Source organism: Phalacrocorax carbo, chromosome 3 (assembly GCF_963921805.1).
Source record: "Phalacrocorax carbo chromosome 3, bPhaCar2.1, whole genome shotgun sequence".
Taxonomy (NCBI): domain Eukaryota; kingdom Metazoa; phylum Chordata; class Aves; order Suliformes; family Phalacrocoracidae; genus Phalacrocorax; species Phalacrocorax carbo.
The window spans coordinates 41,423,117-41,447,069 of NC_087515.1; the positions used below are offsets into that span (position 1 = coordinate 41,423,117).

General features: G+C 47.9%; 1 protein-coding gene and 2 long non-coding RNA genes across 4 annotated transcripts in view; 2 read left to right on the forward strand and 1 right to left on the reverse strand.

The window, feature by feature from the left end:
- The window catches only part of LOC135312531 (uncharacterized), a 25,101-nt gene extending 14,824 nt beyond the window's left edge, over window positions 1-10,277 (forward strand). The window contains exon 2 of the long non-coding RNA XR_010372110.1: window positions 9,946-10,277. This is a non-coding gene — a long non-coding RNA (uncharacterized LOC135312531). The remainder of the gene's footprint in view (window positions 1-9,945) is intronic.
- LGALSL (galectin like) lies at window positions 4,482-14,178 on the reverse strand. The gene is made up of 5 exons (XM_064446675.1): window positions 14,038-14,178; window positions 13,798-13,869; window positions 13,567-13,655; window positions 12,925-13,102; window positions 4,482-10,248 (listed from the first exon to the last, which is right to left on the reverse strand). The coding sequence occupies exons 1-5, from the start codon at window positions 14,068-14,070 to the stop codon at window positions 10,105-10,107; spliced, it is 516 nt and encodes a 171-aa protein (XP_064302745.1). The 5' UTR covers window positions 14,071-14,178; the 3' UTR covers window positions 4,482-10,104.
- Window positions 14,179-14,185: 7 nt separating this feature from the next.
- LOC135312530 (uncharacterized) lies at window positions 14,186-23,732 on the forward strand. Of its 2 annotated transcripts, none has more exons than XR_010372109.1 (5): window positions 14,186-14,466; window positions 16,469-16,750; window positions 19,443-20,458; window positions 20,657-20,827; window positions 21,574-23,732. It is a non-coding gene; the product is annotated as an uncharacterized LOC135312530 (long non-coding RNA). The 2 variants fall into 2 exon arrangements; XR_010372108.1 differs by having other exon boundaries at window positions 14,195-14,466; window positions 20,340-20,458.
- Window positions 23,733-23,953: the final 221 nt, after the last annotated feature.

Genomic DNA, 23,953 nt, shown 5'->3' on the forward strand with positions numbered 1-23,953 from the left:
CTAATGGAAGATACTAGGTGTTCTGAGATGCTGATACGTGAATGGCTGCTGAATGCTTCAAGTGTACATTAGTTATTTCTTCTACAAGTGAACCCATATTGTGCTCTACTTAAAGGCACTTGGGCTGGCTCTTAGCAGAGAGGTTCAGACCTTGATCAGTCCTGTACAACTCCTGTCTAAACCAGCCCAGTGACAGGACTGTTAACTTGGCTGATGTTCCCAGAGAGTCTGAAACAGCATCTTCTGCTTTACAAGACATATAAATGCTTTACAAGATGTGTAAGTTCATAACAGATGCTGCTGCACATCTGCTCTGCACAGGCAGCTCTGTGTTACCTCCCTACCAACTTTGCTTACAGGCAACTTGGCCCTACCAGCTGTGTGCCCACATCTGTACAGTTTTGTGACCAGCAGTAAGCCTTGCACTTCTGCAGTCTTGATGAGATTCAGTGATCTGGGGACCTCTGCATCATGCCCTGTTGTGTAACACAGGCACCCCAAATGCTGCCCACTGGCAGCTGAGGCCCAGGACTGAGCCCTTGAAGGATGTCTATAGATAGCCATTGGTTCTCTTTACTGGTACAGAGATGTAATTTCATGTATTATGGGACCAAGTAAGGCAGGAGAGATATGGACACTCTGACCTGCAAATGCATCATCTCTTAATTCTGAAAGGTGAGCTTCTGCTTTTTATCAGCTTCCCTTTCATGCTGGCCAATGTGAGCCACACAGCTCTTAGAGATAAATTTGCTGTGCTTGTCAGTTTTTGAACTCCAGAGCTGTACGTTCCTGCCCTTTCCTCCTACTCCAAACAGTGAAATGTTTGCTGGCACTGTCCAGGAGTTCATCTGTTGGCATTTTAATATGCATGTGTACAATCATCCCATTGCTACAATTGCACTGTGGGAATCTGGTTTCTAAAAATACACCGATCTCTGCTGCTCTCCAATGCTAGCATGAGATAATGTTGCCAGAGACACACAGGATGAAGTTAATCAATACAGCTGGTAATATATAAAGACAATAACAATTATAATTACAATTGATTTCCCTTTCGCTTAAAAACATCATCTTCTAGCCCACATTATCACAGCTTCAGTTGTACAATGCATTAGAACAATCATGTGCTTCCCTCTGCTAAATAGAATCCTGTTATTTTGCCTGAGAGCATCTTTTGAATAGCTGGAAGAGGTTAGGTTTATTATGGGAACCCTAAAGCAGTTTGTACTCCTGCAGGTTCTCGGTTACTATCAATCAGTGTACTTCCACCAAAACTGAGAGAGATCTACCTGTTTGCATCACTCAGGATGTGATTGCTGTATTTTGTCTAGGAAAATGTGTGTGCACGTCATCTTTTGAATTCGAGGTGCATCAGACAACTCCCTGCTAAGAAACCTGGTCTTCCATGTTCCAGCTTCTCTTCTGCATTACTTAAATTGCAGGTGAAAGCACCGTGAGTCAGTGGAGGCTGCAAAAAATTGACTGAATGCCATTCAATTTTTACTACTTAAAAAATCATATTTTGTATTACAGATAGACCCTCTGATCCCAGAGGAGCTATTCATGGTGTATGGCATTACTCAATCTTACTGTAGGATATTCTGTTCCAAAATAACATGTCTGCCTGGTGAATGAAGGAGGGGGCCTGGGAGTCTGAACTTCAATGTAGTAGTCAAAAGTCACAGCGATGAGATATTAGGTGTGTGCAAACCAGTATATTCCAAATTGCAGCACTTATTGCTGTGGAGCTATTACATCCCTGTTCTTCTCTCTCCCTGCCCATAGAATAACAGCAGAAATTCTAGAAATGGCAAGGACCATTCATGAACTAACATGAATTGTGAAGACTGTCAGCGCTTTGAAATTCTTCAGTGAGTGGTGCTAAATAAAGTACACTTTCAGTGGTATCTGTAGAAGACGCATAAAGCTCTGAATTCCTCTGGCTGTGGGATTTTCAGCAACGGTTCCTTTGTGGAGAAGACCTGCCACCCCTGTGCAAAGGCAGTGGAAATGGAGAGGAATGGATGTGGAAGCTGAGTTCTGCATGCATGCAATAATCCAGAGATCCTCCCAGCTTTGTCCTCTGGAGTCTGTTTTGTAGCCATTGCAGCTCATTGTATCTTTCTTCCAAAGCTGGGGTCTAAAAGGAACCCCATCGTCCTTATTGGGGCCTTTGTACTTCTAAGTTAAAATTTTTCATTTTCTTATGGAGACTGTAGTGAATCTGTTGCTTTCCCAAGAATGTTTATTCTACCTAGAGCCATGTTCTGTCCTTAGTTCTGGTCTGGATCTCTTCTAGACAGTGATTATATTTCCCATTGAACAGCAAATTTCTTAGAGAGCATCCAGGAAAGAATCATCTTTTCCTCTTTGAGCGTGCAGTGCTGGAGCTGCTACTGTAGCTTGTCATACATTACAATGCTGTCAGCACTGGCTTTTCTCCCATCACATGGGTTGTTGGAGACAGGCAAAGGCAAAGCCAATGAGCAATCTCAGAAACCTCCAGCGTCTCCATCAGTGCCTGGCGACAGGCTGCTCCACAGCACGGAGCTCTGCCTCTGCTCGATTGAAGCAACACCTGCCCACAGCCTCTGGTCACTGAGGGATCTCTTCACTGTTAGTATCAGATTACCTAGTACTGAAATCCTTCTCTTTTCTCTGCTGCTGAGATTTACTGTTCAGCTTCAGTGAAGTTTTTCTAATTAAACAGGCTTTTGTTCCTACCTTTCAGAGTTGCAAGAAAGCCCTGTTCTGCAAACCATGAGTCAGCATAGCTGTGTTTTGCTGTTGCTTCTGACTGCTGAGGGAGACTTGCAGGTCTCCTTCTGCCAGGTGGGAAGAGAGCTGCTGAAAGACACCTCCTTCTTAGGGTCTTTCACAGAATGACACACACACACCCCCAGCATCACAGCCCTAATCTAGCAAGGTGTCAGTGCGGAAACTGAAGCCTCAAAACCTGAACAGGATGAGAAACGTGTAACCTTTGGAGAACGCTGGAGCTGACATGCTGTTCCAGAGCCAGCCTCTATTCTTAGAAGAGTGGTGAAAGTCATAATTTAAAAATAAGATCCAGTGCAGTGCTAGCAAAGAATCATATTCAGGGTATTCTGTGAGTAAATCCATCAACATGAATTGGCTTGACTTCAAGCTTAGAAACACTCCACCAAAATAAGGCCCAGCTGTGAGGCGTCAGTAGTTCCAATCTGAATGGGAGAGAAGTAGACTTGGCACTTGCTACATCAGGCGCTCTCAATGGAGTGGGCGACCACTTCCCTCCTTCCCCCCCAAAACTCATGCCTGTAGTTTACTCAGCGTTACAGGTCAAACAAGGGCTTTTCAAGAGCTTCTATAAGAGTTAGCCAATGCCAAGTGGTGAAATCGGATGTATATACTCCCCCTGTCAAAATTGCCCCAGGTGCTTATGAGGCTGCTGTTGTTCTGCTGTCTGGTAGGGGATAAATGCATTACATTTACATGCTTACACCATTTACAGCTATTTCTGACTGTTGTGTGTATTTATCCCTGTCCTCTTTATTTCTGGCTTGCATCTAGGTTACCTAATACTGTGTTTTAACTAGGAATGTCTAGATGTCTTAGCATATCCCCTTTTAGGATCACGTATAGTAAACAAAGGGCCAATTTCAGTCTGGCTTTGAGCATGGATGGACACAGATCCATGTTCATGAATTAGAACATGGGGGACCACCTGATTCATAATCATTTTATCAGGAGAAAAACCACACAACTAGTTGTATTCAAAACCTGTTCATCTGCTGCTTCAGTCCTGTGTGGATTTTGAGGTTTCCCTCAGAAACCTCACTCATTTTTTACAGCCACAACTGGATGTAGGGCATAATCCTTTCCCATTTGGGTTATGCAGAATTTTTCCAATAGCTTCAACTGAAATAAGCTGAGACCTTAAAGTTTACTCTTGCACTTCCTCAGGTAAACGTGAACTTTAGTTAGGATCATGCCAACACATGAAACACTGGATCTCATAACAACGTATCTCTGGAGCTGATCTGGTGGTTTTACTCACCATGTAACCCTCACCCATGAAGCCAGTCCCACCAGGGTGAACTGAACCGCATGTGTGAGTTACGCTGCTGACAGGCTGTTTTATCCCATGCAAAAGTGATCAGCCATCTGTGTCTCATGGCCTGGCTGTAGGTGTGAGTCGTGCCTGTTAACTCCTGAGGCTCACACTACCCAGTGATGTCAGTGGGAGTCTTGCATGAGTAAGCAAGCTATTCTTTCCTCTAATGAAGTTATTTGATTGTTCTGTATCGTGCATTTAAACTGTAAAGGAGTTTTACACAGCTGCTACCAAAGCCACACATCTCATTCCAAAGTTTCACACTGCAGTTTTATGAGGGAAGGAGTTAGCTACATCTGAAAAACAGCCCAAAGATAAAAGAAGCCAGAAGTTAAAGAAGTCAAGAGGGTATGTAATAATTCAGATAAAAGACAGAACAACCTAGTGAAAATTTAATGTTTTATTGTTATTAAAAGTTCATTATTAAATTGGCACAACACAAAAATAGATCTGTGGTGAATGATACATATTACTGTTATTGCCAGGTCATTTCATGCACACTCTCACTTTATAACATCAGAACGTAATAAGACATTTCATCAGTGTTACTTCAGCAGAGAGAGGCTGTGCTTTCTGTTGACTCTATCAAATGGATAAAGCAGACAGAAATAGTCCTCTATTCATACTTAAAAATAAACTCAGGAGAATGAAAGAACAGATTTTCAGAGTATGCCCCAGATGAAAATAACTGGAGAGGGAGAGCTAGAAATACCCCTTCTCTTATGGACCTATTTCCATGAAAGTCAAAGGGATTTTTGCCATGGATTTTAAAAGCAGCAGGATATAGTTATTTGTTGACAGACAGATGGAGAGGCCTAGCAACAGAAGCTAGGGAGGACCTGTGGCAAAGTATGAGTTTATTATTTTGATCTTGCACATGCTGCTGAATCTACTTGTAGTAATTGTGCATGTTCATAACAGCAGTGATTGCTGGGAGGAGCTGGGAGGGTGTATCAAAGCCAGATAAAGCGTCTGCAGCTCATTTTTTCTCCCCATTTGGGTTGGTCTGGGTTCTAACTCCACACGCCATTCATTGCAAAGTGACTTTTACCTGTACACTTTCTGATCCACATGAGAAAGTCAGAACAATACCCATGATTACAAAAAATCTCAATGGGTCACTAACTGTTCCTAGACTTGTGTAGCTTTTCTTCCTAACTTCTGTGCTTATCACAGTGAGCATTTAGGGCTGCCCTCAGCCTGAGTCTTGTACTGTCATATCAATGCCAGGGGTGCTGGGAGGTTGCCTAGAGCCACCACTAACTGGCTCAGCAGAATTGTGGTTCTGCAGTTTTCTGCATGGAAAAAAACACTATAACCAGCCTCAGTGCAGAAAGCAGTGCTGTAGATTTCTGTCGGGACCATTTCTCATAGGTGGGAGGCAAGATGAGCCCCACATCAGATACTTCCCCAGACATTCAAGTAGTGTATTCCTTAGTGGCACGGCTACTCCTAAATTCTCCTATTATTTATTTGGAAGCCTCTTTTAAAGAAGGCAAGTAGGAACATGAACCCATTCTTGCCTTCCAAACTTGCAAGCAATGCTGTTTTTTTGCTGTGACCCTGGTATGGGGTTGCAGAAGACAGAAGCTAACGATGTGGTAAATGCCCATCCCTGGGAAACTGTCACACAGCTCCAAAGCCTGTGCTCTTGGTTGGCCCTGAAATAGCCACTACCTCCCTCTGAACTCATGCTCTGCTAGGACTACAGCATGTCGTGCTACCCCAACCCTCCTACCAAGCTCAAGAGTGCTGTGGCTACTCTGTTCTTGTTTCCTCCCCAGAGAAGAGTTTTAAGTCCCAGAAAATAAAAGTCTCAGCGCTGCTCTCTTACATTAAAATCTCAGGATTCAGTCTCAGCCTCAGAGCAGGAGAGTGACAGGGCTGGAAAGCTGGCACAGCAGAATGGTGAATCAGGCTCTCCTTTTGGTTTTCAGGCTGTTTACTCAAAACAGCCCTTGAGAAAGATGCTATGCCTCAAGCAGATGTCACATTCAACCGGTTTAGCAATATTACGCCTATTTCTTCTCAAGCTAGTCAAGGAGGGGAGGGAGAATATAATATATATTAGTGCAAGTTCACATAGACAACATCTGAATATTTAGTACAAAATGTTCTCTCAAGGTGGGGCAAACATTTCTAATTGTGACACAAAAAGAAGGTATTTTGTAACTTTTTTTAAATTGGCTGTGAAAACGTGTTTATGCGAAATATGTTTAGACACAGACTACCTCACATGATACTAGAAGTATTTCAAGGCTCTTTCTGAGTAGGCAATAGCCGCCTTTTTTTTTTTTTTTTTTTTTAATCAGCTTTATCACAGCCAATTCCAAACATAACAAAATAATTTGGTCATGGTGTTTTGGCTTGTTTTTTTTTTTCCTCTTTGGAAAAAATAAAGCTATGCTAAGTTGAGGGATTCTACTACACATGGGTTTTACCCACTCAAGGCTTCTTTCATTTCAGAATTAATTTCCTCCTTCAGAGGAAACCACAGAAATATTCAACCAATATATTCTAGCATAAGGTTTCAAAAGTTGGTTCACACACTCAGTCCTGAAAAGTGCAGCTTCCAAGAAGCTCACAGACTGAAAAACATTTAGAAAACCTGGCCCAACTTGGAAACAGTCTTATTTCAGGTCTGGTAGGGTATATATCTAAAATATCTGAATATCTGAATAATGCCTAAACTGTGGAGACCACACAATTCAGATATAAATTTTGCAGCACTTTCTCCCACCTTAAACATTTGGATTTGGCTCAAAGTCCAACTGAACAGAAAAGTTTAAGGCCTCAATTTACTCTGATTTACACTGCACATTGCAGTGTTCAGCAGTAGCTACTGAAAGTGGTCAGCCAATGCATGCAACAGCCCTTTGATACATAGGCATCATCCTTCCTTCACCTGCCTGCCATAGCCACTGCCCACGAACAAAAGAAAAATAAGCTTCCAAACTGGTGTTAGACAAACAGATGTGGAAGCCGTAACTGTGACTTTCTGCCCGTTCCTGAGCTCTCAGCCAAACCACAACCCATCAGAAGCAGCTTCACAGCCCTTCTTGCCTCAAAGCCTGGCTCAGAAACCACAACAGAGCAGAATCAGGTGGTGGGCGCTGTGGTTGGTGGAGTTATGCAAAGGTAAAACCCGATTAAGGCTCAAAAAAAGCATTTTCCCGAGACAGAAAACTACTAAAGCAGGAAGAAACAAGAGTGCCCAGCACAGCAGATAAGACCAGAGACAGGACAGTATCGCTGCGCCCTTGCTCCTGACAGACACGCCGCTGACGTGGTAGTGCACTGAGTTCATCTCAGCATCCCTGGCCTTGGCACTGTGCCGTGCCAAGCCTCTGCAGGATAGGAAAAATCCGAGGGCTGCACTAGCCTGTTCCCACTACCAGGAATCCCAGGTGGCTGAAAATTCAAGTCAGCCAAATCCCCTTTTCTGGGCTACAGTTAAGGCAGGAGGGGAAATCTCTGCTCTCAGGGAGATCGTTTTGGTTTTGTGCTACTGTAGGGTCATGGTGCTACTTATTCTCTCCAGCCCCCTACTTTATGGCCCTCTGGACTAGCAGGACAGCCTCAGGCAACAGCACCTCATCAGCAAACATGGCTATACATATCTAGTTGGAGAAAGCGCTAGGCAGGGAGAGTGCTAAATATCTCTCCAAACAGAATTAATCTTCTGCCTGCATCTGCTTTGGAACTATAGAGCATTTCCAAGCTGGAGAAAAATCCAAACACCTCATGTAGAAGCACCTTTCCCTTGGATTTTTATTATCATAATCATCATGATTTTTAAGAATATATTTTGTACCGAAACACTGTCAGCATTCTTTATACAATGGAAAATGACAGTCATCATGTATCATGTAAAAGAGTAAAAACAGAGCAAGATAGGAACATTTCATATCAAGATTCAACCTGGAGTACAAATAGAATCTGATGTACAACTTAAAAGCCACACACCAGATAAAAAGATCATCTGGAAAACAACAGGTTCTCTCTTAATTTGAAAAAAGGAGGAAAAGTCAGGAAATGTCAATGTTAAGGCTAAAAATTCCATTTTTAACTCTTATTTTATAGGTGGCAGCCCAATTCTTTAATTGTCTGCAGCAGTAGCAACACCCCCCTGGCTTTACAGAGACTTGCACTTGCATGAAATAATAACCATGCTTCTATGCTCAGAGGACTCTGATTGACCTCAACAGGCTTTGGACTAGAGCCACAGTTGGAATTTCAGCTTGCAGTCTAAGGCTCCTTCACTGCAGGCCAAATTAGTGCAAAATGAGGCTTTGCAACCAGTATTCTACCCCTAACTTTGGATATTCCAGTTCTGGTTGCTTTAAACCACAGCTTTATTGCAGGTTTAACATAGTTCTATTTGTGAGATTCTTCTCTCTCCTTTTTTTAAATACTGTGCTACAAAGAATGTTTTTGTAGTCTGTGTCTTAGAAAGTCCCTATATTACATATTTTCAAAATTGCCTAAATATATGTTTATATCATGATTATAATTACTCAGAAAGACCTGGTATAGTCTACTGTGAGCAGCCAAGGAAAAAAGTGTATTTAGTCCTAAAGTAGTCAAGAAAAGTGGCTGTGTTCATTTATAGTGTAGCGCAATGACTGTGTTTATACAGCTATACCTATTATTTAAAAAGCTACTTGAAAAGTTATTATTCATGTGCAGTAGCTGATTTTCAAGCATTAATAACTTCGCTGTCTAGACAAGTTTTAATTGTCATATCAAAGGCCAAATATGTTCTCAAACAAGTGCAAAAAATCTCCCATCTCCCCTGGAAAGAGGTTGGTTGTCTTTCTGAACAAAGAGACTGCCAAATTTAACTTTTTCTCAGGTCATAAAAGCAAGTTAAACCCACAAATTTGCCATTTAAGTTTTCAAAATGGATCAACTTTAACTCAAACCTGTCCTGTGCAGAAAAGTTAGTAAGCCCTGAAAAACAGTTTCTAGTGAATATGCAGAGAGTTCCCCCCACCCGCACCAACTACCATGCCCCCATTTTCCCAGGGCCTAGAGGGCTCCATCAAAATGTAACTAAATGTTCGACAGGAAACATGATTTTCAAGAACGATACATAAAGTTTACCCAAAGAACCTAAGACATTTTGTACATTCAAAATGTTTACACTTTGCTGTTCTTAACCATCAGTAAGATTGTTCATTTTTACTAATACATACAATGAGTATAAATAAATAAACTACAGATAAGCTTTAAAAATTGTATTAACAATACATTGTGCAAAAACTCGTAATGATCTACATTCTATGCAAATACCCTGACTAAAATATACAGGCTGTGTCCTCACACCCTCATTCAGTTTTTGCACAGTCCTTGGGCCAAATCAGCGGCTGGGAGCAATCGGCAAAATTCCATTGCAAGCCATGGAGGTCATGCTGATTTACACCAGCAGAAAAGCTGGCCCCCAGGCGTGTGCAAAAATCCCACAGAAGTCAGTGGGAATTGTGCTTGATTAAGGACTAGACAGTTTGATTGTACCCCGTTAAAGTGAGTGGGAGCTTTGCCACTGATTTCCATGGAACCAGGCTCAGACCCCAGGTAAGGACATCAGCATGTGGCCCTGTGTTGTGCTACACTACTCCACTTCAGTGCAGAAACAGTATTTGCAAAAGAAAAAAACTTTTTTTGTGGTCACTGCTGTTCAGTAACTGGTTTTAGCGCTGAATTTCAGAAATTGCCTTTCTGTGAGATTTGAAACAAGACTGCAAGTCTTTCTGAATCCATTCCAATTTGATTATCCAGCACAGGTGGGCTATTTTGATCCAAGAAAAATGGCTCAATGTCTATTAACCAGCAGTGTTCTTCATTAGGATAAACAACAGCCCGGTTCATCGGCACAGGAGTGAAGAACTGCATGCGGAAAAGGAACGGGGCAGCCTTCCTACCATAGCTGTGTCCAGAGCCAGCTGTCACTTCTCCAAACGGACGATGGCACCTGAGCCGGTTTGGAATCTGCAGTCCTAACAAGTTCAGCCAAGTTTTGTGAGCTGAAGATCTCCATTTATCTTTATCGTATCAATTGCTGACAGTGTTTCAATACGGTGGTAAAAATCAAAGAGCTGATGTCCATCCACAAATATTCTAAAACGGGGATGCTCGCAAAGTATCTCGACCTGTAAAAATAAAATGGTGGAGCACATTGTTCACAGTGTAACTGGGAAGTTATTTCACAGAATATAGAGAGCACTCCAATAGCCTTTAAGTAGTGTTGGTGTGGTTAGACATTTTACTACTTAATGTGCCATGTAACAGCCAGGGCTGGGACCAGTTTGTCCCTGTGACACCAGTTACACTGCAATGGACCTGCTCTTACTCTACAGGGACATTAATCGAATCTCACGCTGTCACAGCAGGAAGGACTCTGGAACCCAGTCCCACTGGCATCTGGGAGGTTTTGCGTCTTGGAATTACAGGGGGAAGAAGGTGTATCTCCAACCCAAATCTTGCATTCCTTGCTACAGAAATTTTTTTGCTGCAGAACGAGGGGGCAGTTCCCTCTGCAATGCTTTCCACACATCTGTTAATTTACTGGAAAGGAACAAACATGAGAGGAGGGATAGGTTTGCCCTCCCCTCCCATACATCCTCACACAGCTGCTGCAAAACTAAATGGCCTTCATGACTGTGGCTGCAAAGCCCAGGACTCCCTGTTGGACTAAACTCCATACTTGGGCTGCAGCAAGGGAAATGGAGTGCAGGATGGCTTGAATTCAGCTAGACAGTTTGCATGAGGCAGAAACAGGCTCAGGGAGGGACACAGCTCATCCCTCCTAGAGCCCTGCAGAAATGCTTTGGAAAAGCAACAAAGCCTGGAGCTGAACAGGCTTGGACAGGTCGGGAGATTCCTGATGTTAGGGGTGGCTTGAGAGGGTGCCCTGTAGTTAAGCTTCACTAGAGCTGCCCTAGCAGGAAGCAGGGATATGAGGGCACAGAACGTGTGCTTCTCGACAGGCCCTAGGAGACCTCTAGGTCCAGACAGGCTAAGAAGGAAATCTGCATGGAAGCTGCATGTAAATCCTGGGTCATTTCAAGAGGCTGGTAGTCTGGAGTGAGGTGCTGCACCCAGGCACTTGACTTTGCTGCTATTATAGCATACAGAAATGGGAACAGGGCCAGTGATAAACAGAGTGAGTCAAAGCCTGACTGACCTAGGGCAGGTTGCGGTGGGAGAAGTGGCAGCAGACAGTCCAGGAGAGCTTAAGCTCCTGGGGGCCTGGTACCACACCACGTAACAGGGAAGTGCCCGTGCTGCCGCATAGCTCCGGTGTCACTGCGGCAGGCGCATCCAGCCTTAGGCCTTGTTATGTAAAAGATATGGTTAGCCTCAACACTGCTTACGATCCATTTTTTCAGATCACCCTGGGCCATGCCAGAAAGGTAATTGGACTGGATCACAAGTAATTGACATGAACACTTAACAGTCTAATTTAGTCACTGAGAGGGAGATCATCAAATGTACAAAGTCAATTGGGAGCCTAAATTCCATTTGTGCACTTGGGGAAAGAAGAGAGGGGGGAAAAAAAAGAAGGAGGAAAATAGCAACTCCATTTCTACAGTAACTCATGCCAAATATGCAATATTGGTGTCCTCTAACATCAACTGTCATTAGTGGGACACCCACAAAACACGCTCTGGGAAATTTGTCTAGCTTGTCTGAGGGCCCAGCCACCACCCACAGCAGCAGGCAGTATAACCCTCTCAGCCAGAGCAGGACTGAGCCTCCAAGCCCTTTCAAGTGCATTTCCCACATGCACCAAAGGGTGTTGCCAGTTCTGATGGGAGTTTGTAGAAGCAAGTAGAGCGCAACCAATTTGCAGCAAAACCAGTCATAAACACTCTCTCAAAGGCCAAGCATCTGGGGAGATGGTGAGCTTTTGGGGTTGGGGGAGATTATTTTGGGGCAAGAAGGATTAAGTGAGTTTGGCAGCTGGTCAGAGCACTGGTGTTTAGCAGAGGGGCCAGCAAGGTTTCATAAGAGGGGCGGGGAGGAGGAGGGTTTTTCTGGGTCAGCCGCATGGAGAAAGCATGCGGCCTTTTTTCCTCAACATTGTGAAGCTGCTGAGAGAGAAGGAACCCTCTGCAGCTGCATAGTTTATTAGTCCTGATTTGCAAAGACATCTTCACATAACCATAAACACTACAGATGGGAATCTGCTTCTAGGTCAATCCAGTCCATCCCTTGCACCACAGCATTTTCACATACACCATTTTCCAGCACCTACAGACTTAAATTTGACAGGATATTTAATCCCAGCGTTCAGAAAATAATACCACAATTGCTTATCTGTTTAATCAGCTAACACGAAGGGCTAGTCAACCTCAGCATAACGTCCCTGAAGACAAAGGATGAACAAGATCCTCATTAGCTGCACCAAATTGCAAACACTACGTCCATTATAAAAACCATCAAAACATACGGCAGTCCCACAGAGTATTTACATACTCCAGTAATAACTTGTAATGCACTAATAACATAGAGGTACTTTTTAATTTATAGCTATAAAACTAAGCTCAGGAAGTGCGCTTCATCACATAGTATTACAACCTCCGACTTGTCATAGCACCCCAGTTAGGTCTTTGTAGCCCCATCTGAACTGCCTGCAGTTGCATACAGCAGTGGGATCTCTGCGCAATTTCTGATTGACACAAACAATCCGGCAACGGATGTCTCAACCGGAGAAGTGTGGGCTACACCGTGATTTTGCAAGAGGCAAGTCGGGTTCTGCTGTGACTGTGATCGTATAACACTTTATCAGATACGGCACATGCCGCTGTCATCCTGGTACTCACCCTAAAAGGCTGGTCCGGTATAAATGGAAAGTAAGGAATAGATGATTGCTCTTCCCCCCATTCTCCAGCTACACAAGAATTTCTGACAAACTGTCTGTCTGTAAACACGGCTTTCAGTTCAATAGCTACATCCGCAGGAGGATCTTCCGACTCCCCGCAAGTCAGACTGATGCCAAAGCTGCAACGCAAATAGAATGTCTCTCATTCAGCCAGAAACAAGCAAATATGCCCCAAATGCCGATGGTTTCATTTCTCAGCTTATTAAAGCCCTTGACGGTATAGCAGCAGCAGCAGGGTGTGACAGCTCAGCTTGTTCAGGGAATGCTCTGAAAGCTCAGCAGGGACAAGAACATGGTTATAGTGCATATATATATGTGTGCGTGTGTGCATGTGTGTTGTGCATATATGTATTTATATATGCTCTATATGTTCCTTTACTCCCAAGTGAAATGTTGGGAAACAGGATCCCTTAAAGAAATGCCCCCTCTATGGGTCAAAGGAGAAATCAGCACGCTATATTTAAAATGATAAAAAACAATCCCTCTCCAGAAAGCAGGGGTGGGTGGGTGTGTGTGTGGCCTCCCTCCTCGCCCTCTCCCCGGGCCCAGCACCCCAGGGGTGGGCAGCCCTGCCCGGTGTTACCTCTCGGGGTTGAGGTCCACTATGCCCATAACTAAGATCTTCTTTCCCGGCCTCATTCCTCCTTTGATGTGCCCACAGAAGGGGACGATCTGGAAAGGACAGGGGAGGGTGGGAAGGGTCACACGGCATCAGCAGCGGCCGCCGTTGTGCAGCCGGGGGCGGCGGGGGGATAAAGGGGTTAAAAAACCCCAAATAACGCCCCCCCAAAAAAACCAAATAAAGGTGATTTACCAGGCGAGGGAAGTATACATCAGCTTGCACCGGTGATCCCAGGGAGTTGTTTAAATGTCCGTCCTCTATTTTCTGCAGGTAAAAAAGAGAGCGCTGAGGCAGATGCCGGCGGAGCCGCTCCCGGGCCCCCACCCGCTCCGCTCCGCTCCGCAGGTGCCCGCCGTGGGGGGCCTGCTCTACCCGCCCCCCACTCCACAGCCCCGTCCCGGAGCCCCGGGGATGGGGCAAAGCGGCACTCACCAGCGCGTCCCGCTCGGCCACGGTCCCCGCCATCTTGTGGAAGCGGCGGCGGCGCTGGGGACGGGGCGGAGGGGGACCGGCGGGGGCGGGGGAGAGGAGGGAGGGGAGAGAGGGAGGGAGGCCGTGTGGCGGGCCCGGTGGCTGAGGGGCAGCGGCGGAGCCGGAGCGGAGCCGGTGCAGAAGTAGGACGGCGAGGAGAAGGAGGAGGAGTAGGAAAAGGAGGAGGAGGAGAGGAGGTGGCCGGCTCTGCCTCGCCCGGCGGGGAGCCCAGCCCCTGGCCCCAGGGGGGAGCCGGGCAGGGCGGGGGCTGCTGCCGCTTCCTCCGCTCCGCCGCCTGCCCCGCGGCGGGGCCTGGCCCTGAGCGCGGAGGCCGCGGCCGGCCTCCGAGCTGGTGGGGACCTGGGGAGCCCTCACCTGGGGCTACACGTGGTGAGTGATTGGAGAGGGGCCACAACAGCACCGCGCCCCATATTTCAGGGAGCGTCTTTATTTCTGAGCTTGGACACCCCGGCGAAGAGGCCGAGCCTGACGTCTTCTCCAGAGGAGAGATGGCTGAGCCCCCTCCCACCAGTGAACCGTCACCCCGTTCCCCTCCGTGCCGCCTGGTGTGCCCTGCCCCACGGTGTGGACCTTCGGGGGTCGAGCCCTCGAGCGGCCGTAGTGGTGGGACGCATCTCCCGCCTGAGGGTGGCGTGGCCTGTGGCAGCCGGCAGCTACCGAGCATGCTACTGAGTGAACTGCAGCCTCTCGGCCAAGTCAGGCCGCAGCTCCTTTGAAATCCTCCCCGCCAACCTCTTAATGAGGCACGGTAATTGCATAAGTCGGTCGGCTGTCGATGGCTCGTTATAGAGCTGGAGCTCCTATTTACATGCAGTGTCCGTGGTTATGTAAGATGGCAGTGTCTGTGGGTGTCTGAGAGTGTGGCAAAGCTCTGACCGAGGCCACCAGCCCTGCTCGCAGCTGCTGTGCAATGCGAGGAATCCCTCACCTTTACCACAGCAGGAGTGACTTGTCCCAGCAAGCATGCTGTAATGATCCCGTTGATGAGTTTAGGGTCCTGGGGTGGGGGGAGTTGAGGAAGGCTTTCTTCTGGCTTCCTCACTACTGAGCTGGGATTTGGTGGTATGAACATCCCTTTGGCAACATGACACAGCGACTGGTCTTGGCCTGCTTTCAGCAGGACCTTGTATGGGTCACTTAGCTTTTCATGCCTCTTACCTGCATGTTGGGCTGGGTTGGCGAATGTCACTGTTCTTCCTCCTCTGAGGTGCTCTGAGGATTAATTACTCATGTTTTGTAAAGTGGAATGGAACAAGCTAAGTCACTGCAATATTTAGGGTTTCAATATGACAGTGTGTGTCCATTGGGAAACACTTGCAATCAGTAGGTGATGCTATTTGAGAAATCAAGAGCTACTGAGAGTAAGTAAAGATTGTGCAAGTGTTTAGACACCTGGTTATTTTTTCTGTAGTGCCCACTAATTTGGGGATGTTTTCATCTCTGGATGCCCAACTGGAGATGGCTCATAGAGGCTTATGTTTGTGCATACAGTTCTGCTGGAAGCCACCTACTGAGTCATGGCTTCTTCATTTGTACGAGCACAGCTGGACATGAAGGGAGCAGGCATCCCTGTGGCCCAGGTCTCAGTATGGGAAAACCACTGGACCGTTTTCTTCATGCTGAAACATTGTGTGTCAGCTGTCACTGTGTGGAAAAGCACCTTCCTCAAATACTGCCAGGAGACTGGATTTGGAAACAGTGCACTAACACAAAACTATCACACATTAGAAACAGTGGCTGTTGAGCGGTGAATTGAGTGTGTTTGTAAGTTCACCGCCAAGAGGAACTGGAGCGAGCTTGATGGTTTTGTCAGCTCCTGTGTGCTGCTCACCTCAGTCCTCACCGGTGTTGATGCCAGCTGCATTACACTTTTTAATTCTGTTGGCCTAAGAGAGAACAGAAATCACCCTAAGTTTTTTATTTTTATTTAGTGGTGCAGTGTTACATGATGCCTAAAGAGCTCTTCAGAACACATCATCTTTTCCTCTGCTGTGCAGGGAGCCACTTTATTGGCTAAGATTAAATTTGCTGGATATAAGATCAGGCTGGCCAGCCAGTCCTTTGTGCCAAAGCATGAGTTCTTGTGAGGAGAGAGGTCATCATTATGTCTGTGTTTGGTAGCTGGTTTTAATTGAACTTTTGCATTTCAGAATAATTAGATAGCAAGACTTGGCCTTTTGACTAGCTGCTTTGCCTTGCGTTTGCCTTTTTTGGTGTGTTTTCTGAAAACTAGCACAAATGCAACGTTTGTTTTGTTGACCTTGGAAAGATTGACTGGAACAACCTGCAGTATGAAGTTATAATGGGGGGGACACACACGTTCATGTGTCTTGCTGTTTCTGTGACACGTTCTCCTCTTGCCCTGTAACAGGCCAGGAGGACAATGAAAACCCTGTTTGCACCACAAACAAGGTGAGGCAGCCAGAGCCCGATCTTTGCCTCTGTGTGCCGCTGTCCTGCTGGCATGCTGGCTGCTCCTGTGGTTTCTCCTACGGAGGTGTTCACCAGCAAAAGATGACTACCTACCTCTGCGCTGCCCAGCAGTCTGTGGAGCAGGGTTGCATTTCCACGCAGCACTGTGCCTCCCCACCCACAGAGGAGCTTCCTTGAGACCCAGGTTCCCTGTGGGTTCTCCTCTGCAAGGGGCTGCAAGGTGAGTGCTGGCATCTAAGCTCCTGCACTTGTTCTGAAGAAGAGAGATCTGAGCCAAATCTGTTCCCTCACCCATGAAGTCCCTGTTAAATCATCTGCACAAAAGGGCCCCCATACATTCCCAGCCTTCTCAGTAGGGAAGCTTTTGAGGTTTCATGCTTGAGGGCTATAGCTTGCAGACCTTCTGGCAGTAGATGGAACAACATGATAAATATTTGTGCTCCACTGAAATAATGCTGAGGTACAAGTTACTGAACTTGACTGATTGATCAAGTACCAAAAACCTTGTGGGTAGGTATTTTCCTCCGTTTCTGGGTTTGTACAGCCCTTTGCTCAGTGGGAGCCTTGGACTCTTGGAATACTGAGAATTGTATGAAGATTAAAAAGAAGCGGCATGGTATGAACACCGTTTGGGAACAGTTAATGACATGCCCAGCCCAGCCACCAAAGCCATTGCTGAGAACTGGCAAACCCAGAACTTCATCTTAATCCCAACACCTTGTATCTTGCAGCCTCTCCCTTTGATGATTTAAAAAGGTGTATCTAATTGTTAGCTGGCCTTCATTGGAAAGGAATGCAGCACGATCGCAATTTTGGTGTGGTATAATTACCCTGCCTTTCTTGCCCCATTACCACTGACATTGCTGTCCTCACGCCTGGGTTTATAGGCTGACTTGTACAACCTTTCTGGTTTGTTTTGCTTTTTTAATGACGTTGGTGGGAAGATGGGAGGTGTTTGCTAGTTTCATGGAAGCTTCCTTTGGTTTCTGGGTGGCAAGGCACCGAAGTCCTAGTTTTTGTAAGACTTGGAAAAAGCTGAGTAATACAATAAAGGAGAAAGTCTGTGAATAAGTTTGATTCAGTGGTTGGAGCCAAGTGTATATATAATAGTTCAGAGGAATTCCTCCTTTTCAGAATTATGGTGGTAAAACTGCAGTGCTGATAAACAATTATTTGGGTTGGGTGGGGTTTTTTTGACCTTTGTAGCTTTGCCACTGCAAATCTTCATGCAGAGGTCTGGGACACCAAACCCAACCTTGCATAAATTTGCCCTGGGTGCCAAAGGCAGGGCTTGGGAGAGGTTGGTGCTGACGATGTGTCGCAACAGACCGGAGAGCAGAGTGGGAGATGTTGTGCTTGCCCTCTTGCCATGTGGCTTCAAAGTGTCCCAGAAACAGATTCCCCTGGCACTGCGTACCGGGTCTAAAGTGCAGTGTGCCATGTGCCTGTGGAAATGTTCATAAGCTTGCCCTCCCATGCTCATCCGTGGGAAAGACAAATGACACTTATTGGTACGGACAGTGCGGGAAGGATGTTTACCACACCTGTGTGCTTTCACAGGCTAGTGCTGTCGCGTCTTTGTGGATGGAGGTGGGAATCCAGGGCCAGGAGCAGCACCTCCCTCTTGACATTTATTTCATGTGGCTTCCTTGCTTCTTGTTGCCCCCTGAATTATTCCGGTCTGAGTCTTGCCCTTAGGGATTCAAGCTCTGGCTGTGCATTAATCCAGTGGAGAAGTCAGTTTTCTGGAGCTCTCAGTAACAGACATTGTGTAAAATGGTGTTTAAGGAGGTGGTCCTGGTGAATGAGTCATTTGGTCACACATAGAACTGCTGCATGTCTGGTGCAGAGCATGTGCATATCAGAAATATTTGTCTTGCAGATTATTTACTGGAGTCTGCACCAGGAACCAAGGGCAATGTACATAAAGGCATGGCAGATAAGGCATTATTTGCTTGTTGAAGGCTATTCACATCCAGGATATTTTAGCACTCCAGTCCTTCTTACAGTCAATGTCCAAATGCATCAGAGGCTGGTCTTTCCTGCTGTGTCTTATTTGGGACTTCTTTGGTATTATATCTCAACAACTTTATTGTGAACCTCATAATGTTGGTTCTTTTGTCTTTCAGTTTCAATTTTGAGGTCTTCGTCACTTCACAAATACCTGGCTTTTATTTTATTCAAGATTTTTTTTTAAAAAGAGGCAGTTTCTAGCAATTTGAGAATTTGGCTACTTTCATAACAACTGAAATCTAGTGGCAAATAAAAAGGACCGTTCCACACATATATTTAAAAATACTGTGATTTTCAGTCTAACCTCATGATTTGAAAGATGGAGATTCATGACCATCGTACATCATGCCTGCATCACATCTACCAGAGGATGTGGAAGACTGCTAAAGCGCTTATAAGTATCAGCATGTCAAAAGGTCTTCATTCAATGTATATTTAAAATTATTAGTCACTGCTGTTTATTCTCTTTCTCCCTGTCCCCTAACAAGAGGTGGCCTTCCGATTTTGGAAAGAGAAAAGATGTACTGGTAATCCTCATCAGAGTGGGCCAGGGAGACCTGTAGACACAGGGTGCAACGGACTGTGAATGCCTGAGGCACAGGCATGGGGAATCCAAGGAAAGCCACAAACACCCCCAACTGAGACACAGCAGCTTAGGTACCTCCTTGCTAAGCAAGTGGCAACACCACATTGCTGCTGATTGGAAACCCCAGCCACTGCTTGCCCACTAAACTGCTGACAGAGAAGCTCTTCATAGCCGTAAGGCAGGACTGAGCACAGAACAAGGTAGAGAAAACAGTAGCAATGTCCAGAACCCTATTGCCAAAAGAACTCAACATACGGTAACATTTTTAGGGAATTATTTGGCTCCATCTTAAAAATCACTTAAACTTCACTAGGTTATGCTTGTGCTTAAGGCTGGACTAGATTCTGCCAATCCTGGAGGATGATGCTCCTGGCAAGACCAGCCTTCAGACATGCCAGGCCCTGGAGGGCTGGAGGAAAGGCTGGGGCAAAGAAGAGGTACCCTTAGTGCAAGAGGCTCTCGCAGGATACGGTGGAAGAAAAGGAGATGAGAGAACACTTAAGCAAAGTGGAGATGCGCAAGTCCCTGCTGGGATGCACCCTCAAGTGCTGAGGGAGCAGGCAGGTGGGCTTGTGAGGCCACTGCAAAAGGGAGATGTGCCTGAGGACTGGAAGACAGCAACCATGATGTGGACTGATGTGCAGTGCAGTGGATGGAAATGTGGCTGAGTGGCTGGGCCCAGAGGGTGCTGACCAGTGGCACCAAGTGGAGTGGGAGGCAAGGAACCAGCAGTAAAGCCTAAGGCAAGGGGCACTGCCAGCAGGTGGAGGGAGGTGGTCCTTCCCCTCTGACCTGCTCTGGCCTCCCCAGTGCAGGAGAGACATGGGCATACTGGAGAGAACCCCCAGGCCAGGGCCCCCTCCATGGCTCCCTCTCCCCCTCAAGTTTCCATTGGGGTTGGAAACCAGAGACAGCAGAATGGAGCTGTGCTGGCCTGGAGCAGCGCTGGGAGGAAGCAGGGTCTGGCCAAGCAGCACTGCCATGGCACTAGCACCTGCAGCAGCACCAGCACCCCACTTCCGATCATTGCTGTTGCCGTTTGGGCCGCGTCCTTGGTGCATGGCGAGGGCCCTCCTGTCCCGGGCGGGATGGGCCAGGCCAACTGTTTCTGCGGCTCCAGGTGGGCTCTCCCTGTGGCTCAGTGACACACGGGCACAGGTGGGCCCTGCAGCAGCAGCCTTCCTTATGCCTGCCACTCTCTGCTCTGCAGGGAGGCTCTCAGCGATGCTGAGGCAGTGCTGAGCGCAGACGTGCAGCTGACCCGGGGCCGCAAGAGGAGCGAGAGGCGCCTTCTCCTCCTCCAGGAGGAAGTGGTGGCGCCAAGTTGCAGTAAGACCCTGAGAGCCCAGCTGCCTTTCCCCCATGCCTGGCCCTGGGACCAGGGCAGGGACAGCCTGACACCAGTCCCAGGCCTTTGCTGCTGGATGCACCAAAGTCTGCGGCAAGAGCAGGTGGTGGACAGGGCTTTGCCCAGGGGGACCCCAAAGAGGCCTCTTCCAGCTCAGTACCTGCCTTTCCTATCTGCAGGCATGGCACCACCGTGCACCCACAGTTCTGCCTGGCCCTGGACCAGCTGTGGGTGCTGAGCAGCAGGAAGGAGGCAGCAGGGAAGAAAGAAGAAGAGGCAGAAGGCAGCAATGAGGACAGGACCTCCCTTGTGTTCATCTGACCCACCGGCTCCTGCATTGCCGATTTTGGGTGAGTTGTGGTGCCATGTGCCATGGCTAGGCAGGAGAGGTTCCCAAGCATGCCCACGTCATGGTGTGAATGGCCTCTGGCCTCCATGCAGAGCATGGGCAGAGACCAGGCAGCACACCGGCAGGGAGGGTTGGGGGCACTTCCATGTCCTGCATCCCCTGGTGACGTTTTGCTTCCCAAAAGGGAAGAAGTGCAAAAGCAGCTGCTGTGGCAGGACAGAGGGAGCCAGGGCTTGGGCAGTGCCTCTGTCCTTCCCCATGGGGCAGGGCTGTGCAGGCGCCCACATCTGCCTAGGGGCTGGTGGGTAGTTGGGCCTGATGCCCTTTCTCCTCTCTTTCTACAGCTCCCGGGAGCTCAAGGAGCTGTGGGTGGGCACACTGCTGGGGTAAGCCAGGGGGGATGCTACAGGCATAGCCAGATAGGGGAACACAGCTCCTCAGCTGGGGAGAGGTGTCCTCACAGCTGCAGGCAGCTCTTGGGCAGAGCTGCCTGATGAGAGAAGAGGTGGCTTGAGGCTTACCCAGTTCCCTCCCTGTCCCTTCCCTGGGCACAGGAGGAGAAGCTCCCAGAGCTGAAAGCATAAGCGTGGGCAGCAGCCTGTCTATTGAGCAGGAGCCCTGACCGCTGGCTGAGAGCCCCCGCAAAACCGCGCAACACAGCCTCTGGCTCCCCTCTGCCTTGGGCAAGGCTGGGGCATGGCTGTGGGCAACACCTGCTTCATTAACCTTGTGTTTCTGTTCCCTCAGGGTGGCTGACAAGTTGCCTGCAGCCAACCTCCTCCTCCTGAAGTGGCTGCTGTCCCTCCTGCAGCACATTGGCCACAGTGTAGTCACCAGGAGGATAAGCTGCGGCAACCTGGCCATCTGCGTTGGGCCTAACCTGCTGAGCCCACCCAACGAGGAACTGCTCATGCTGGAGGCCATGCTGGAGGTCACTGAGAAGGTGTATCGAGCAGCTGGCGGCAGCCTTCCCAGCCCATCAGAGCTTGGCTGCTCCAAGGTCTCGGGATGCCTCCTCCCTTGAGCAAATGCTGCTGGTCCGTTCCTGGCTGCTGCCTTGAGAGCAAGGGCTTGATGTGTGCAGTGAAGGTGCTGGTGGAGTTTCTGGTGGAGAGCTGCAGGGAACTCTTTGGGGGGAAGATGAGTGACTGTTCTGTCTACGAGCCGAAGGGTTTCCAGCCCCCGTGGAGAGATCCAGAGATAAGAGGAGGGACTGAGGGTTATCACAGGCTGGGCTAGGGATGCCAGAAGCCTCAGCATCATTTCTGGCGGGGCTGGGCATTGAGTGTTGTCCTCTCAGCGCTGTTTGTCCCGTGGCCTCTGTTTGGCCACTGCCTCTTGGGGCATGAGCCCTTTGCTTGGCAAGATGAGCTGAAGCCTGCAGAGAGGGCATCAGAGGGCTGAAAAGAGAAGTGATGTAGGTCTTCAGGTGGGTTTTGCTTGAGGTGATTTTTACTTCCAAGAAGCTGCTTTGCTGCACATGGTTTTTCTTTCTAGATGTGTTTGGAATAGCCAAGTATTCCTGCAGCCGAAGCAGACACTGAGCATCAGGCAGAAGCCTTGCTGCACACACCCACACCCACACACACACCCCTTCGTTTGCCCTCGCAGCTGGAGGAGATATGGTGCTGGAGGCTGAAATGGGAGAGGTGTGCCAGGTCCCAAACTCTGGCAGCGTGTCTGGTGTAGGAGGGGAGTTTGTGACAAGGCCAAGTGGCTGCTGTGCCTATGCCTGTGCCTGCAGTGGAGCTGCTGTGTGCCTGTGGTATTCCTCTGGCCGGCCGGGACGATACACAGGAAGGAAAACTGGCAAGACTGTTTCTTAAATGCACTAGGCATGTGCTTATTCAAACACAGTGGCCACAAAAAAGCTACAAAAAAGACAGAGGGGAGTAGCTGGCAACTGCCGAAGGGTTTTGCTCAGGTCCTACTTTGTCAGAACTTCATCAAGTCTATTTGGGGTGAACCTCCTCTGGAGAGGAGGGAGCTCCTCTGGAGAGCTAAGGTAGCAATTTGGCAAGTGGTCACTTATCGCTTCAGGTCATCTCTTGCCACCTGCCAACTCCAATATTTCCAATGAAGGCACCTCCAGCTTTGACTCCCTCCACCCTTGAGAGCACGGCAGGCTCATTGGGGTGCCCAGGAGAACTGGCAAGCCTTTTGGAAGAGAGAAGGTAAAATGGGCTTGCTGTGGTTAAAATGAGTACTGACTCCAGTGTATCATGGCTTTCCCTAATGAATAGCACTGTAGGATGGAAAGGTTTGCAGGATCTCCCCGGGACAAGGGAAACAGAAGAAACTGAAAGAGAAAAGATGCCTGGGGAGAGGAGAGTGAAAGCCATGCAGAAAAGAAGAGGAGGAAGAGAGAAAAAGTTCTGGGCAACAGAGCAGTGAAAAGATGCAGGAGGGTGCAGCAGGTCCAGAATCCCAGGTGTGTAGCAGGCCCTGCTGCCCATTTTTCCCAACTCTCCACACTGCTCTAAGTCAGTGCAACTTGCTGGCAAAGGGCGGTGAGGGATGGTGCTGCACAGGGTTTGGAAAGGCCTCCATGGCAGCTCCCCAGGGGCTCCCAATGGAGCCCTGCTGCGTGGCACAGGGGCACTGTGCATCTTGGCACACGCACAGATCTCTAAGGGCATCACCCATAAGGATAAGGATAAGGCAACAGAGCCATTGTGTAGGCAATACCAGCACTAGCTTTCTCTTCTGGGCTAGGAAGAATTTCTGGCAAATGGTGTTCCCCAAAATTGAGGATAACAAAATTCTGCCTCTTCCTGCCTTGGTGGATTCCTCAGAGCTTTCTGACTCTGTCGTTGTAGGTGCCTACTCATTTTCCCCAGCTGACCTGCTGTGCCTCGTGGGGCCCTGCACCTGGTGTCCCCAATAAAATTATCTTTTCTCTCTTCTGACTGTGTCTGCCATGTGATCTTGTGGAGTGGGGAGAGGTTGTTTTGTGGTGAATCCTCAGGGAGGAGTTTAGGATCGTCCCTTGTGCCAGCACGCTTTCCAGTGGGCACCAGGGCTGAGCTGAGGTGCTTTAAGAGTGAAAGCAAAGCAGAGTCACACAGGAGGGTGGGGGCTGGAGGGGACCTGGGGACGTCATCTAGTCCAACATCTGCTCGAGCAG

Bases quoted from the DNA above. Each gene is read 5' to 3' on its own strand.
- LGALSL (XM_064446675.1), bottom strand. From the start codon at position 14,070: ATGGCGGGGACCGTGGCCGAGCGGGACGCGCTG. The intron at 13,870-14,037 runs GTGAGTGCCGCT...TTTTACCTGCAG, and splicing joins TGGCCGAGCGGGACGCGCTG to AAAATAGAGGACGGACATTT. The intron at 13,656-13,797 runs GTAAATCACCTT...TGTCCTTTCCAG, and splicing joins ATGTATACTTCCCTCGCCTG to ATCGTCCCCTTCTGTGGGCA.